The sequence below is a fragment of the Thyridium curvatum genome (assembly GCF_004353045.1).
Source record: "Thyridium curvatum strain D216 chromosome Unknown NODE_46_length_333320_cov_79.933738, whole genome shotgun sequence".
NCBI lineage: Eukaryota > Fungi > Ascomycota > Sordariomycetes > Thyridiales > Thyridiaceae > Thyridium > Thyridium curvatum.
The window spans coordinates 21,990-34,870 of NW_022156801.1; the positions used below are offsets into that span (position 1 = coordinate 21,990).

The 12,881-nt window shown below is 50.9% G+C and overlaps 6 protein-coding genes across 6 annotated transcripts; 3 read left to right on the plus strand and 3 right to left on the minus strand.

Annotated features, from left to right (window-relative positions):
- Positions 1–423: 423 nt before the first annotated feature.
- On the minus strand, positions 424–1,268 carry E0L32_007465 (uncharacterized protein; the record flags this gene model as incomplete). The annotated part of the gene is made up of 4 exons (XM_031142212.1): positions 424–695; positions 749–859; positions 910–1,105; positions 1,158–1,268. 4 exons carry the CDS (start codon positions 1,266–1,268, stop codon positions 424–426), a joined length of 690 nt encoding a protein of 229 aa, XP_030993439.1.
- Positions 1,269–1,599: 331 nt separating this feature from the next.
- Positions 1,600–2,915, plus strand: E0L32_007466 (uncharacterized protein; the record flags this gene model as incomplete). The annotated part of the gene is made up of 3 exons (XM_031142213.1): positions 1,600–1,646; positions 1,692–1,748; positions 1,802–2,915. The coding sequence occupies 3 exons, from the start codon at positions 1,600–1,602 to the stop codon at positions 2,913–2,915; spliced, it is 1,218 nt and encodes a 405-aa protein (XP_030993440.1).
- A 2,889-nt stretch (positions 2,916–5,804) lies between these two features.
- On the plus strand, positions 5,805–6,276 carry E0L32_007467 (uncharacterized protein; the record flags this gene model as incomplete). The annotated part of the gene is made up of 2 exons (XM_031142214.1): positions 5,805–5,809; positions 5,871–6,276. The coding sequence occupies 2 exons, from the start codon at positions 5,805–5,807 to the stop codon at positions 6,274–6,276; spliced, it is 411 nt and encodes a 136-aa protein (XP_030993441.1).
- Positions 6,277–7,016: 740 nt separating this feature from the next.
- Positions 7,017–7,970, minus strand: E0L32_007468 (uncharacterized protein; the record flags this gene model as incomplete). The annotated part of the gene is made up of 1 exon (XM_031142215.1): positions 7,017–7,970. The coding sequence occupies one exon, from the start codon at positions 7,968–7,970 to the stop codon at positions 7,017–7,019; it is 954 nt and encodes a 317-aa protein (XP_030993442.1).
- An 829-nt stretch (positions 7,971–8,799) lies between these two features.
- E0L32_007469 (uncharacterized protein) lies at positions 8,800–10,329 on the plus strand (the record flags this gene model as incomplete). The annotated part of the gene is made up of 3 exons (XM_031142216.1): positions 8,800–8,982; positions 9,053–9,728; positions 9,794–10,329. 3 exons carry the CDS (start codon positions 8,800–8,802, stop codon positions 10,327–10,329), a joined length of 1,395 nt encoding a protein of 464 aa, XP_030993443.1.
- Positions 10,330–10,431: 102 nt separating this feature from the next.
- Positions 10,432–12,342, minus strand: E0L32_007470 (uncharacterized protein; the record flags this gene model as incomplete). The annotated part of the gene is made up of 2 exons (XM_031142217.1): positions 10,432–12,226; positions 12,284–12,342. The coding sequence occupies 2 exons, from the start codon at positions 12,340–12,342 to the stop codon at positions 10,432–10,434; spliced, it is 1,854 nt and encodes a 617-aa protein (XP_030993444.1).
- Positions 12,343–12,881: the final 539 nt, after the last annotated feature.

Genomic DNA, 12,881 nt, shown 5'->3' on the forward strand with positions numbered 1-12,881 from the left:
TGACGTGTTGTCCCGGACAAGCAGCTGATTGGGTGACGATGTCATCAGATCCGCCAATTCTGAGATTGTTCATTCTGCAAGAACTCGCGTCGAGGCTAGTGTGGACACGACACGCTATTGAATCCCAATAGAAGAATTATGTACAACACATCCTTGCAACCCCAAAATTCGTTGAATGTACCCGGCACATGCCTTCCACTGTGGGCTGGGGATTCAGATGTCTGAATTCCAGCGCCCTCTGCGCTGTAGCATAATCTAACGCAACGCCAGAATTCAAAGTGAAATCTTTCGATACGTTCGACAAGCCCCTGCTAGAACGCGTTTGATCTCTCTATAGTGACGACTTCCTGGCCTTTGGGAAATACTGTGAAACGTCTCCAAGAGGGAGGACCGCGATGCTGTCTTTGATCAACAGGTGAAGGGTTAGATACCTACTCTAGTATCAGCCTTAACCGTAACTGAGGGAAAATGATTGAATTGATGGTAAGCGCACCATCCTACGAGTCCTGCTAAGAAGCAAAAAACGCCTCCTGCTTTCTTCATCCCGGTATAAGCATTCTGGTGGCCGTCTGCAGCCGCGAAATAACTTGCAGCTACGAGGAGAAATGCGATATCCACAAAAGCAAATATGAGGATGTTGACAAGGTTTGTGGGCAACGAGGCAATGAAGAAAATCAGAACGAAGATCGTCCATACTGTGACAGACTTATCAGCAATCTGCCCTCTGCATATCCTGCATGCAACCTACGAGTCATGAAGAATCCAAGAGCATTGTTGAACTGCGCAACGTCGTCGCCGTACGCCGCTGCGATTCCAAACGCTGGCGTGAGAATTGCCGCATACCCAGCATAGAATAAGCCTATAAATTATCATCAGCATGTCCTTGTCGGTGTAGTTGTGATTAAATACCGAAAGCACTGAACACAGTGTAAGAGAAGCCGTTTCCAGCGGCGAGCTCCCACTGCGCAGTAATCAGCAGCCCAAAGACAGCGATGAAGAAAAAGTTTGCGACATAAACATTGGTAATGGTGACCCCTCTCCACTCCATAAGACTCAATGACAAAGTTGTCAAGGTCGTTGCAAAGGCTCCGATCGCTAGTGCCGTCTGGAAGCTCGTCAATTCAAGGCTCGAGTTGACTTAAGTTTTCATTGCTTACCGCAGAGGCAGGTAGCGGCCTGGTGTGAGAGACTACGGAGTCAATTCCACGAACGGCCGGAGGTTCCCTAACTCCCTCAAGAGTTTCAATATTCTTCTTTTGAGCTGACATAATGATGTAGAATAAATGCTAGTGATGTTTGATAGATTATGAATGTTGGGGACAGTGAATTATTCGACTCCTCGAGGTTGATATATTGCAAGGCACTCAAGAAACTAATAGCATGCTTGAAGATTGCTTAATGAGGAGTATACCTTGGCTAAAAGATGTCATTAATACGCTCTATCACATCATCTAACGCTTGACAATTGTACCATATGCAGGGAGATTTTGTACCTGAAACTAGTGCGGATTGCATCATTGCCGCTGATTAATCCTTTTCACGACATTCCCATCAATCACACAATAAGAGCACTTCCTCAAAGGCCGCCCGGTCGCCAAAATGGAGCGCACATTCCTGAACACAAGTTCATTCAAAACTTTGTATCAGTATTCCGACACTATATGAAACGTGTCTAGCTCTTTACATCTCAGGAAGATGGCCGCTGCATCCCACCATTTGAATATGGCCCCGGATCGTCTTCGGTTTGCGTAAGGCTGAATATTTCTAAAGACAAACTCTCAGTGCTAATTCATTTGTCAAGATACTGGGTTCCTAATGTTTCAGGTGGTCTTGTAATCAGCAAGATCCCACAAAGGACTAACTGGGACCTTGAAAGCAATGTACGCTACGCAAAGGCGGCGGAAGCAGCGGGATTCGAATACGGCCTGACCCAGATTCGGTTTCTGGCCTCGTATGGGGCGGCGAAACAGCACGAATCGGTCTCATTCTCTCAGGCCATCTTAGGAGCAACCAAATCAATCAAAATTATTGCTGCAATCCTACCAGGCATCTGGAACCCAACAGTTGCGGCGAAACAGATTGCTAGTATCGACAATTACAGCAACGGTCGAATCGCCGTTAACATCGTCAGTGGCTGGTTCAAAGGCGAGTTTCATTCGGTGGGGGAGTGGTGGTTGGAACACGCTGAGCGGTATCGCCGAAGCAACGAGTTCATTCGTGTGCTCAAGGGTATCTGGACTTCACCGGATGAGACTGGTTTCAGCTTCTCTGGCGACTTCTACCGGTACACTAATTACAATTTAAGCCCGAAGCCAGTGCAAAGACCGCATCCCGAAATCTTCCAGGGTGGAAACAGTGACGACGCTAGAGTCAACGCTGCAGAGGTTAGTGGGTGGTACTTTATGAACGGCAATGATATCGCTGGGTTCCGAACTCAAATCGAGGATGTCAAGTCCAGAGCTAAGAAGAACAACCACGAAGTCAAGTTCGCGGTTAATGGATTTGTGATCGTGCGAGAAACCGAAGAGGAGGCAATTCGCGTACTAGAGGAGATCCAAGGCAAAGCCGATCGAGAAGCAGTTCAGGCGTTTGGTGACGCCGTGAAACAAGCGGGTGCAAGCACATCCAACAAGACCGGTATGTGGGCCAATAGTAAGCTGAAGGATCTGGTTCAGTACAATGATGGATTCAAGACAAAACTTATTGGGACAAAAGAACAAGTGGCCGACAGGCTTCTTTTGTTAAAGAGTCTTGGGATTGACCTCGTTCTGACCGCATTCCTTCACTATGAGGATGAGATTGATCAATTTGGTCGTGAGGTTGTCCCCTTGGTCCGACAACTGGAGAGGGAAGGTCGCGGAAAAGACGTTGACTTCGAGGTCAAACGCACTGGAGATGTGTACAGCCCATCCTAGGATAGCGGGGTATTTCTCTAATGACTGAGAATGACTGAGAACATAGCAAGATTTTGGGGTCCATGGACGAGTCTTTGGCGTTGCTACTGGCAGTATATCATGCAGAGCGAAGGTGTTTCTGGTCCATCTATCTGCTTAACAAACTAGTATGGAGACTGCCAACTTCCCGTCCTAGACGAGGGCTACAATGTGCAGCTGCGGTCTAGCGAGCCGCACCTTCAGACCGGGGGTTCTCGATGCAGAAATCTGACTCGACGTCAATTTCTGTATTGGAGTTCAGATGTTTCACGGCTTCAGAGGTACCTTATTCTGGTCCTTCATGCAGAATCGACCCTTCATCACTGCGCCTAGTTACATGATCCATGATCATGAGACAGACATGTCTCCTCCATGGGACCCGTGATGAGAGCTTCCATCAATCAGTTCGATATTCGTCACGATCGAATCTCGCCTCCTGGCATGCCCCGTGTCAACCTGCTAGGCTTGTAGGGCGATTGGTCTTTTTTCTTTTTTTCTGGTGGCAAATATCATACCTGTGAAGTCAATAATGACAATAATGTTAGCAGGTTAAATCTTTTCAGCTGTCATGTAATCTCATACCAGAAACCCAACCCTCTCTTGCGTACGCCGCACTATCATCACAAGCCGCAATAACTCTGTTGCAGTGGCTAGCAAACGTCAGGGTGGAGGGTAGCACCGCGAAAAGAACGGACTTGGGTGTAGTCCTTACGAAAGCTTCAGACGGAAATACTTCACATGGAAGTATAAATATGGTTGGTTCGACAGCAGGAGAAATAGGTGTCCACGAGTAACTGACTACATGACTGGATTCGGCGGAAGCTTGGTGTGAGGTGGTCATGTCTTCCGTCAGTCACATGAAGGGGGCAATTTGGAAGGGAACATGTAATAACTCACCGAGAATCAAACCTCATGGTCTCAGTCGTAGCATCGGGCATTGTGACCAGGTTGTCCAGTTCGGTCGATGCGTTGCGTGACAGTCATCATTAAAATAGGAACCAGCATGACCGTCCTTTGAACTCGGCCACTAGTCGACCGACTCGAAACAATTCTGTACAGAAGGTTCTGAGATGGTTACTCTCTGCATTTTGATATTGCACCTTGATGTCCTTTCAATGGCACTTCTGACTGTAGCAAACCTGTGCTCCATTGCGGTGCTTTTTTGAAGTGCATCACGCTATGCATCCCCGGTCATTGCTCATCCAGTATGTGGACTTATCCATAGCGATAGTCACATTGGTTACCGATATCCAGCGAACGGTACGAGTGAGCGGGGGCTGAGGATATGGTGCCAGACTTGGGTACGTAGTTGCATTGACGGCAAGTCAGTTACGTTGAAGGTAGTGAGTGCTAGCGCCCTGATAGTTTACATGTATTCTTAGTGATTTGGGACATGGCTCTCCCAAATCATATGATTACTCGATCAAGTGGTTTTTCGGAGACCAGGGAGGCACAAGCTGCACATGGGAACGCCATGAGTTCCACGACTGAAACTCTGTATACTGTTGATCCTTTCTCTGAGGCTTCAACTAATGCAGCCTACATTAGAGCATTTCTTAAACAATGACCTGACTTATGAATGCGAAACAAAAACATTAAATGAGAAGAGCACTAGGAGTCTATAGCAACTGGCCAACTGTTGTATTAATTGAAAAAAATGAACATATGCTGTGATATGCATCGCAGATATCAAGGAGATCCAGGCCATTTTCACATCCTGGAGCTCGTCTGTTGTTGTTGAAGCAATTGCCCAACTGCCCTGCTCGCGACCACGTTACTAAGTTGATGGCGCATGAGAAGATAGGGTCGACATATCGTGCCACGCATTGAGGGGTCTTCCGAGTCAGACAACAAGCAAGGCATTCATTCCACCGGTACTTAAAGCCTCAGGCCTCAGGGTCGGTGCGTCGAGAACCAAGACTCTCAACTATAAGCCACCAAGTGACCTACACCAGCAAAAGGATATCACAATGTTCGGATTTCTACCATCCAGGGCCGGCCCAACGACCGCTAATGTACCTCGTGCGCTGCCGGCATCGTGGTATCGAGAGCCTGCCATGTACGAGCTAGAGAGACGGGCAATCTTCTGCAAACAATGGGTCCTAATCACCCACCGCAGTCGCTTTGTGAGAGCGGGTGATTCTGTCAAGTTCAATGAAGCGGGCTTCTCTTTCTTCCTCTGCCTCGACCGACAGGGAAATTTAAACGGCTTTCACAACATTTGCCGTCATCGGGCGTACCCTGTGGTGACAAAAGATGAAGGCAACACTAGCATCCTAGCTTGCAAGTACCACGGTACAAGACCTTTTTTCTCCTCACCGCCCTCAGGAAACTAACTCTTGCCTAGGATGGTCATACGGCTTCAATGGAGAATTGGCCAAGGCCCCTCGGTTTGACAAGATGCAGAACTTCGACCATGAGGGGAATGGACTGTTCAAGCTTCACGTCTATGTAGACACGAGAGGCTTCGTTTGGGTTAATCTTGATGGTGAAGATAAGCCCTGTATCATGGCAGAGTGACTTCCACGGTGCCGACACACAGCCACGACGCGGTATCTTCAATATGGACGAGTACACTTTCGATCATACATGGGACATGGATGGAGACTACAACTGGAAGACACTGGTGGATAACTATAATGAGGTATAGCATTTTCTTCCAGGCGTTTGTGTCGCAGCTCCTAATTATTTTCGATTTAGTGCTACCATTGCCTTACTCCCCACCCCGGAATTGCCGCAACGTCCAACCTTACGACGTACAAAGTCGAAGTCACAGGTGGCCAGATTTAACACTTTGTCGAGGACAAGCCAGGAAAAGAATCAGGCCTCGAACCCGCGCCAAACTTTTTCTTCCCTAATGCCTCGGTCACAATGACGTAAGTACCTGTTCAAAGAAAGCTACCTGTATTTTAAAGCGCCGCTTAATCCTGTCGATAGTACAAAATACTTCTACTTGATGCGGGTAGTGCCGGTTTCAGCAACGAAAACCTCGATGCAGTATGAAGTCTATAGGCATAAAGACGCGACGGATGAGGAGTTTAACGAGGTGGATGCGTTCTTCAAACAAGTCGAATCTGAAGACAAAGGTCTATGCAATGTTGCACAAAGGAATCTCAATGCGGGAGTCTACGTCACAGGTGATTTGAACTCGTTCAATGAGAAGGGAGTGCTCTACTTTCAAAAGCTCCTCAAAGACGCGGTTGTCGCACACCGTGAGGAGGAGAAAAAGCCTGGTGATGAGATATGGCCCTCCAGGCGGATGGCGGCCCAGACTGGAATCCAGGAAGAGATTGAATTTTGTAAGGATCTGTGTAATTCTTATGCTAAAGAGGTCGAGTGGTGATAGCAGTGAGGATTAATACATGGAGCTACTCGCGGTCAACCATGAGATGGAGCACGTAGAAGCCTCTTAACAGGTACCATCAATTATAGATGAATACCGCGTGGAAAGCCCTTTGCCACACGATCAACATCTTGGAAAGCTCGGGTGACACATCAACTGTGTACACTCTTCTCTTCGGCCCACTGAAGGGTAAATATTGTCCTATCCTTAGATTGACATGGAAAGGCTGTGTAAGCCATTTGATCTCCTGAAGCCGTTCAAGATACTGCGATCAAATGCCTCCTAGCATCCTTAAGAATCTACCAGTCGCGATGCCGACGAATGAGGATTCCGCAGGACTCGAGTATATTCACAGTCTTTGGCACTTGGCGCTGAAGAAGATGGACAAGTTCGTGTGGGATCGTGGAAGCCCAGCTCTCCAGCGCGTGAACGCCGTGAGGACTGAAGTCCCCCTATCACTACCCAATGTATTCGAGTATCTCCATCGGCTCGATTCAAGCCCGGATACCCCTGAATCCGGGGCCCGACGATCGCGAGAGATTGAAGGATGGAAGATATATTGCATTGGGCGGAAATGTTCATGTCGGGGTGCCATCGTTGCCAACAAGTGCAGTAGAATCTTATAGAGGAAGAAAGCACAGACTAGTTTGTTTCAAAAGTATTTCTTGCTTATTATTACTGATACATCTATACTGCGAGATTGCTGTTGCTTTCCCGGTTCCTTGTCCACTCTCCGGCCTTCAAGAAGCATTCGGCGGTTGGGTAGCATCTGAAAGTGCTTGCTCGGTGTGCATGAACCCCTCAATCTCGTGAAATAGCTCTTTCTCTCCCTCTGGTGACAGTGCTCGCATCGGGGACCTCGGCTGGCCACCATAGATGTAATAGTGGCGCAATATGGATTTGAAGCCGGGGATGGCACGCTTTGTCAGTGCCCAGTCGGCGAGTGCCAGCTGCTGCTGTGCAACCCTCGCTTCTTCCAACCTGCCCTCCTTGTATAGACGGTAGACGTTGACACACATCCTGGGAAAGACGTTGGCGGCACCAACGATGGCACCAGATCCTCCAACTATCAGTGCAGGCGTGATAGCATCAGCCACACCCGAAAAGCAATGATAGCCCATGCTATCGGTTGAGGACGCAACGCGGGCCAGCTTCCCGATATTACCACATGTGAACTTGGTCCCAACTATGTTTGCGTGTTGTGCCAGCCGCGTGAGCAGCTCCGAATCAAGATCAATGCCGGCAACAGCGGCTGGATAGTTGTAAATGAAGATGGGAAGAACGCTTTTGTCCGCAACCTGAAGGAAGTAGTCCTCAATGGCGGCTCTATCCATCGCCCACTTAAAAAAGCTTGGAGTCAGGAGAAGCACTGCACTCGCGCCGCTATCGCGTGCCTCTGCAATGAGGCTGAGAGTGCCGCGGACAGACTGATCTGAAGCACCGGTCATGACGGGTACATTCTGGAAGCCGGCGGTGTCGAGTGCATCGCGAGTTGTGCGTGTAACGAGGGCCCGCTCGGTCGGAGAGAGGTAGACCGATTCGCCATTGGATCCGTTTGTGACAATACCTGCACAGCCAGCACGTGCTAGGCGTACAGCATGTTGTGCGATTGTATTCAGGTCCAAATTCTCGGTTTTCTCGTCAAAGAATGCTTGGGTTGGAGCCCAAATGCCGCCTGGAAGGGTCGGTGCCATTGGTTGTTTTCTCGGCCGGATTATGTGGTCGATGAGAACAGTAGATATCTCTGAGGCGGAGGGGTATTGAAAATATGTCTTGGGATATTAGTAGAAGGTTGAATATGCCTGGCAAAGACTGGAGACTGAGGGAGGTCGTAAGGAGGGAGGCGACCCGTGTGATGGGGAAAGGAGGACCAACGGCGCGTCCAAGACGCTCCTCCGATGAAGACCAACTTAAGCCTCGCGTTGGCGGACGGCCCCTGCTCAAGCTCAGCCAAACTCGAATGATCATCACCACTCCGCCGTGGCCTGAGACTGCGCCGACTGCATGTGCCCTACCCCGGCCCCCGCGACTGCTGGTGGGGGCCTAACCAGTCTAGTAGGCGGGGGGAGGCGGCACGGGGGGAAGCGGCATCTCCGGACAGGGGCGTAAAATCTGTCATGTTATTCTCAATAGCAGCAAGCAAAACTTGATTTGATCACATTCGACGCTAACGAGGGAGCTACGGGGTAAGTGGAGGTGCTCGGGGTCAGAGAACAGACAATGTTTCATCGCCACTGATGAGACCCAATGCTACTTATTATTTGCCTTGCATCTACAAGTTGGTGAATGGGGCTTGCGGATGGGCGGGTAGCAAAACCCCAAGGCCTCAAGGACGACACTAATAACCCCATATTACGAGCCCACTGTCGCATCCGAACCAACAGGGTCACACGGAATCTCTTATGAATACTCAGACTGCTTTTCTCCCTCAATATCTCTTGTCTTGCCGAATTCTCGCAATTGGCCTCGTCTGGTATTGATTGAGCATCTGTATACTTTGAGCGACTCCGTTCAGACTCCAAGATGGGTTCTATCTCCACGTTCGCCGTTGAAGACGTCAAGATCGTTGGCTTTACTGTCACGGACTTGCGCTTCCCGACTTCGCTAGACGGCGTCGGTTCAGATGCTATGCATGTCGGTACCAACGGTTCACACCCTTATGTTCGGCTGCTCACCAACACGCCTGGCCTTGTTGGTGAGGGTATTGTAAGTTTGGATCGTTCTACTTGTCTGCTCACTTGTCTGCTCACCGAGCTAACCGGGAGGAATCTACAAGGCCTTCAGCAACGGACGTGGTAGCGAGTTGGTATGCATGGCGCTAGAGATCTTTGCGCAGCGGGTAGTCGGGAAGACCATGAAGCAGCTCACAAACAACATGGGCAAGACCTTCCGCTACATGGTCTCGGATTCGCAATACCGTTGGGTCGGGCCAGAGAAGTCCGTGACGCATCTAGCTGTTGCGGGTGTGCTCAATGCGGTATGGGATCTCTGGGGCAAGATTGTGCAGAAGCCAGTCTGGCAGATTGTCTGCGACATGACTCCAGAGGAGATTGTGCGCTGCGTGGACTTTCGGTACATCACGGATGTCATCACACCAGAAGAGGCCGTTAATCTGCTAAAGTCCACGCAGAAGGGGAAGCAGGGCCGCATGCGCGAGGCCCTCGAGAACCGGGCTGTCCCTGCATACACGACGAGCCCTGGATGGCTCGCCTTCAGCGGAGACCGCATGAAGGAAGTGCTCCACGAGACCATCGCCCAAGGTTTCAAAGTTTTCAAGTTCAAGGTCGGCACGAGCGTCGAAGCTGATCGGGCCCGCCTCTCAGCAGTGCGTGAGGTGCTGGGCTATGATAATGACTTCCAGATCATGATTGATGCCAACCAGGTCTGGAGTGTGCCTGAGGCAATCGAATACATGAAACAGCTTGTTGAATTCAAACCGGTTTTTATCGAAGGTATGTGACCACCCCTGTCAAGTCCCGAGTTACTCGAGCAGCGCTGATGGTTGATGACTCGACAGAGCCGACCAACCCTGATGACGTCCTCGGCCACGCCACAATCCGGAAGGCCTTGGCACCCTACGGCGTCGGCGTTGCCACTGGCGAGGCGGCCCAGAATCGGGTGACCTTCAAGCAACTGCTCCAGGCTGAGGCAACTGATGTTGCGCAGATCGATGCCGTTCGGCTCGGCAGCGTAAATGAATGTCTGTCGGTCATGTTGATGGCCCTGAAGTTCAATGTTCCCTGCGTGCCGCACAACGGAGCCATGGGTCTGACCGAGTTGACGTCGCACCTAAGCACCATCGACTACGTCGCCATTAGCGGTCGACGCTCCATGCTTGAGAATGCCGATAGCCACCGCGAAAACTTGCGCCATCCTTCACGCATCGAGAATGCACACTATGTAACACCTCTCGACCCGGGATACTCGACGGGATATACCGAGGAGGCCCTCGAGAAGTACACGTATCCTAATGGTAGCTTTTGGAGTAGCGATATCGGTCTTAAGATCATTGCATCGCCGACCGGTGGTGAGGGTCTATTAGATGAGGAGTAGGGGATCCGTCGAGGGTCTGATTTTCGTCGCATGATGTACTTGTTCATTGAGTAGGAATAGAATTGCTAGTGTAAGCGGTCGCACGAGACTAGCAGACTTGAGTCATAAGCACCCCAGTATCCTCTGTTTCCTTTGCATTTCTTGCATTATGGAGAGAACCGTGTCGAGACTTGAGCCCGGGTAAGCCCAAGGCGTAACGTTGTTAATGGCCAGCGACTGCAGCTCGTCAATGTCACTAACAAGACGCGTCAGTGCGAGATTACGTGACGCCAGTGTAAGGACTACAAGAGCACCCAAGGACCTGTAAATCGAGAATGTCAGCGGTACGTAGGTCAGCATAGTGGCGACATGGGTGACTTGCGATAGGGAAAATGTCCAGGTGTACTGGCTCTGCTTTCGTAGGATCTCACTGGTATTTTGAAGGTAAGCCCTGCAGCTGTCAAGACATAGCCTCGCCTTCTCCAAAATATCGTCGGACACTTGTTGTAGGTTGTGCATCGTCACGTAGAGTACGAATGGGCGAAATATGATATGTCTTGCTGCGAAGTAGCGAATGCGTAAAACGGTCAGGCGGTCGTTTCCCGTTGGCTCGGTACCAAGGGACGGTCGGTGTGGCTCTGGAATAGACTCGTACCACGAATCAAGCTGCCGATGAAGCTCGTCGCAAATGGTAGTTACAGAGGCAATCTCCTTGGCCGAGAACTCGTCAACCGCGGTTAGGGTGGTAGAAGAAAGAGCAAGGACACTCTGCTGCCGTGGGTAGAGCGAGTTGTGGACTCGGTTCAACAGTCTCCGGATCGACATCTCGGCGAGGTAGCTAGTAGATTGCATCGCATCAATATCTGCGAAACTGGGTAGACTGGTCTGATCTATCAGCTGTTGCAGGCCGCTTTGAGGCAGTTCCAATTCGGCAAGGCGGTCGCACTCTACGATGAAGCACGACCAGAAAATACGAAGGATACTTTCTCTCGATGACGGCTCGCTATCGTGGGTAGATAAGCGGGATAGTTTGAACTGCAGGAGGGTCGACGCAGAGTAGATGAGCCGCCAGCTCTGTAACGGCCGCGTGATGTATGCGAAGTAGACACTAGCGAGTACCAAAGCTTGCGGGAGCAGGTTGCTATACGAGAATGACCATGATGACATGGATATGAGTGTGGGCAATGCTTGCTGCATGTACTCCATACCAGGCGGGCTGATATGAAAGTCCTGTGAGCCAGGAGGAGCTACGCCGGCCGCGCCGAGAGCGAATATGACATAGCAAAGAGCAGCCTCAATGCCAACGACGCTCCGTCTGTGATCCTCGAGAAACCGCATGTATATGGCCCTAAATTCTTCTGCATCGAGGATTGGGTGGCAGCGGTATGCGTCTGCAAAGAAAGCGGCAACAAGATAATCCAGCAAGTCCTTATCGAGCTGTTCACGAGACAGGGGCACGGGAGTTGACTGTGAAGCGAGCTCAGCAGGCAGAGGGTTGCGAGATTCAAGGATGAAAAACAAATCACTCGGGTACTCTCCGATGAGCTGCTTCATGGCTGGCAGGCAGAGGAGATAATTGGACGATGTCTTATGGCCGACGGGTATAGTCAGCGGTGGTAAGTTCTCAACCGGTGCGCCGCCATCAAGGCCGCCAAGCTGGGCATATAAGCTTGCTTCAGGTCCCCAGGACGGGATCCCCAGGGCTGTGCTGATGTCGCCGGCAAGAATACGAGATGCCTGGAGCGATGATGCAGGGAGAGAGTTGTGGCTCAACGGGGAGGTCGTGTCGACCGCACCGCCATTGCTAGCAGCTACTCGAGCCACCGAGGCATGAATGTCTGACGTGACAGCTGCAATGTTCGGGAGGTGGGTTCGCAGAAAGTCCTCGATATCCAAAAGTCGGTTAATGATCTCCCGGCTACCACCAGAGGAGTCGATGCTGTTTCAAGGACTGCGTTAGCCGAGGGAGGCTCACATCTCACTTGGGAAGCCGGGCCTTGGGGCTTGCTTACCGCTGAGAGGGCGTATCATCATATTGACAGTCCACGCCAGCTTCGATACAATTCCGGCACGCGGGCCGTCCAGCGTCGCAACGACGCTTCCTGGTCAAGAGTCAGCATGATACACCACACACGTGACACGGAGTGACCAAGACCACCTACCGATGGCGACAAAATGTGCACGCGAGCGCGACTCTCCGGCGAGAGAAACTCATGTTACGATTGGGGCGCGAGGCCAGCTACAGGCGGCTCAGGCGGCGGAGTGAGAAGGGGCAGCAGCGGTCCAGTTCCCCTCATCCCCGCAGGCTGGCGGTAATGCAGCCTGGACTTGAGATCAGGATGGATGTCTGAGGCATGAGAAAGAAGGGGCCCTGGGGAAGCCAGGGAGATAAAAAGTGGGATTACTCTAGCCGCTAGGGCTGCCCTCCTACCGCCCCGGACCATGACTCAATTCTGCCGCATCTCCCCAGCGAGTCTGATAGCTACCTAGGTAGGTACTAAGGTGCCTAACGCGGAGTTCCACTAACTAAGGTAACCGGTAACCCTGGGCTAGCCAGCTTAGCCCTCCACACA